At 71.1% G+C, this 2,239-nt stretch overlaps 1 protein-coding gene across 1 annotated transcript in view; it reads left to right on the top strand.

The window, feature by feature from the left end:
• HMHA1 (histocompatibility (minor) HA-1) overlaps positions 1–2,239 on the top strand; it is a 20,697-nt gene that overhangs the window by 1,672 nt on the left and 16,786 nt on the right. Inside the window, exon 2 of the mRNA XM_014958559.1 lies at positions 1,385–1,715. Coding sequence (XP_014814045.1) covers positions 1,385–1,715 — 331 coding nt within the window. The remainder of the gene's footprint in view (positions 1–1,384; positions 1,716–2,239) is intronic.

Below are 2,239 nucleotides of genomic sequence, written 5' to 3'. Positions count from 1 at the left end.
GGGGGCTGTGGCTGGGGGTTTGGGGAGGACAGAGGAACCCCCAAACTGCGCAGGGGGCAGGGGTGGGAGTGGGGGGGACACCCGGGCTCGGGCAGCCCCGGTGCCTCGGCTCTGCCACGCATTTATTTATTGTGGGGCACCCCTGGGTGCTGGGGGGGTGCGGGAGGAAGCACCTCTCCTCCGTGGGGCTGGACGGGGCTCCTCCGAGCACCCTGGCACTGCCCGCCCCGCGCCTGCGCCCCAGCCCGCAGAGCATGGGGCGAGACGGGCACGGAGAGACGGGGCCGAGGGGGCCCCAGAGCCGGCCCGTGGCTCCTTAACGAGGGGCACCCATCCCCGACCCCCCCGGGAGAGGGGCCTATGGGTGGCAGACGGAGGGATGCTCGGCCGGGCGGCGGGGAGGAACAGCTACAGCCCCTACTCGGCGGGGCGCCGCCGGACGGGTAAAGCCCACTCGCCCACGGGCTCCCTGGACTCGCTGCCCCACGCGCCCACCGTGCGGCTGACGGTACGGCCGGGAGCGCCCCACGGGCACCGGTGGGGAGGGACCAGGGGCTCCAGGGCCGCTGCACCCCAGGGTGGGACGGGTTTTGCAGGGCTGGGCTGGCCCCAGCCGTTTTGGGGTGGGGGCCGTTGGGTACCCCCCTTGGAGCCCCGGGGTGGTCCAGCTCCAGCTCCTCGCCCACGGCAGCTGCGTGCTCCCGGGTGGATCCCGAGGGGAAGGAGCTCAGTGTTTGCCCCGTCGGTACCAAACGGCTTCCGGCCCCACCGCCGGCAGCGCCCAGCCAGGGATGCTGAGACCTGGCACACTCATGTCACACCTGGGTGCCTGAGGGTCACTGATGGGAGCTGCTGGAGGGGCAAGGGTCCCCCTTCTCTGTGCCACAGGGACCCTCGCTGGGTGTGTGGCCTCTGGGCAGTGCACGGCCCCGGAAGATGCCAAAATCGGCCCCTCCCTCCAGGCAGTGTTACCCCTAGAAGTTGGGGGATCCCTCCATCTGTAAAACATCTGCAAAGTCTCCAGACAGTGGCCTGGGAGGTGGCCCCATCGCTGCCCCCAGCCCTGGCCAAGGGGGGCTGTGCCCGACCTGGGGATGGGACAGGCTGAAAAAGAGGAAGGGCTGAGTGGGGCCCCATCCTGCTCTCATCTGACTGTGCCAGGGTCCCCAGCCCAGCATCCCCGCTCCGTGGCTGGGCTGGATCCTTGGGCTCTGCCGGGATACACAACTGGGGAAACTGAGGCACGGCACGACTACCAGTCCCTCAGACAACAGCCCGTCCCTCCAGGCTGGTGGCACGGGGGGTGCTGCCCCCTCCCTGCCCGAGCTGGGGTCCCCACTGTGCCCCGTGCCCCCGGGGGCTCACACTCACCCCTGCTCCCCAGGACCTCTCCCGCAAGGATTGCCTGGAGGCGCCCGGCCCCGGCCTGGGGGAGCTGCCCCCCTCCAGCTCCAAGCTCAGCACCAGCCCCAGCGCCGTGGGCACCCTCAAGCGCCCCACCAGCCTCAGCCGCCATGCCAGCGCCGCCGGCTTCCCCCTCACCCCCGCCGGCCCCAGGGCCGTGCCCAAGGGCCACAAGACCCCCACGTCCTACAGCCCCATGGACGGCGGGGAGGGCCCCTTCATCGACACGGAGGACATCTCCCAGCTGCTGACAGACGTGGCCCGTTTCGCCGAAGCCCTGGAGAACCTGCGGGACGTGGTGCTGCGCGACGGTGAGTGCCAGGGTGCCCCCAGCTCCCGCCAGCCCCGCTGCTGCCCCACATCACCCACCGCTGCGGGGACGGCGCAGGAGCATCCCCTCCCTGGGGACGGACCGGACCCGTGGGTGGGGGTCTGTGCCCAGGCTGGGAGGGCACTGGGACCCCCGGGGGGCCGTGGTGGCCGTGGGTAGAAGGTGGTGGGTGGCTGCTGGGAGCTCGGAGCCAGGATAACGTGGCTTCCTGCCTGCGAGCTATTTTCATCCGCCCGCTTTCCTGTTTACAGCGCGCGGTGCCAGCTGCCTGCCAGGGCCCCCAGAGCCCCACAGGGCACTGGGCACAGCCCCCAGCCCCCCCCGACCCCCCAAACCAGCCTCACTGGGCAGCAGGCAAGATGGTGCCCATGCCTCACTGCAGGCATGGGGCCGGGGGGGCTGTGGGTGGGTGTCTCTGCCCGAGGAGAGAAAGGGAACTGTGGGGACCTCGTGGTCCCCACGGTGAGGTGGGGCTGGGGGGGGGTGTCACATGACGTCGTGTTT

Source organism: Calidris pugnax, unplaced genomic scaffold (assembly GCF_001431845.1).
Source record: "Calidris pugnax isolate Ruff unplaced genomic scaffold, ASM143184v1 scaffold425, whole genome shotgun sequence".
Classification (NCBI taxonomy): domain Eukaryota; kingdom Metazoa; phylum Chordata; class Aves; order Charadriiformes; family Scolopacidae; genus Calidris; species Calidris pugnax.
Note: the sequence above shows the minus strand (reverse complement) of the source record. Positions and strands in the feature narration are given on the sequence as shown.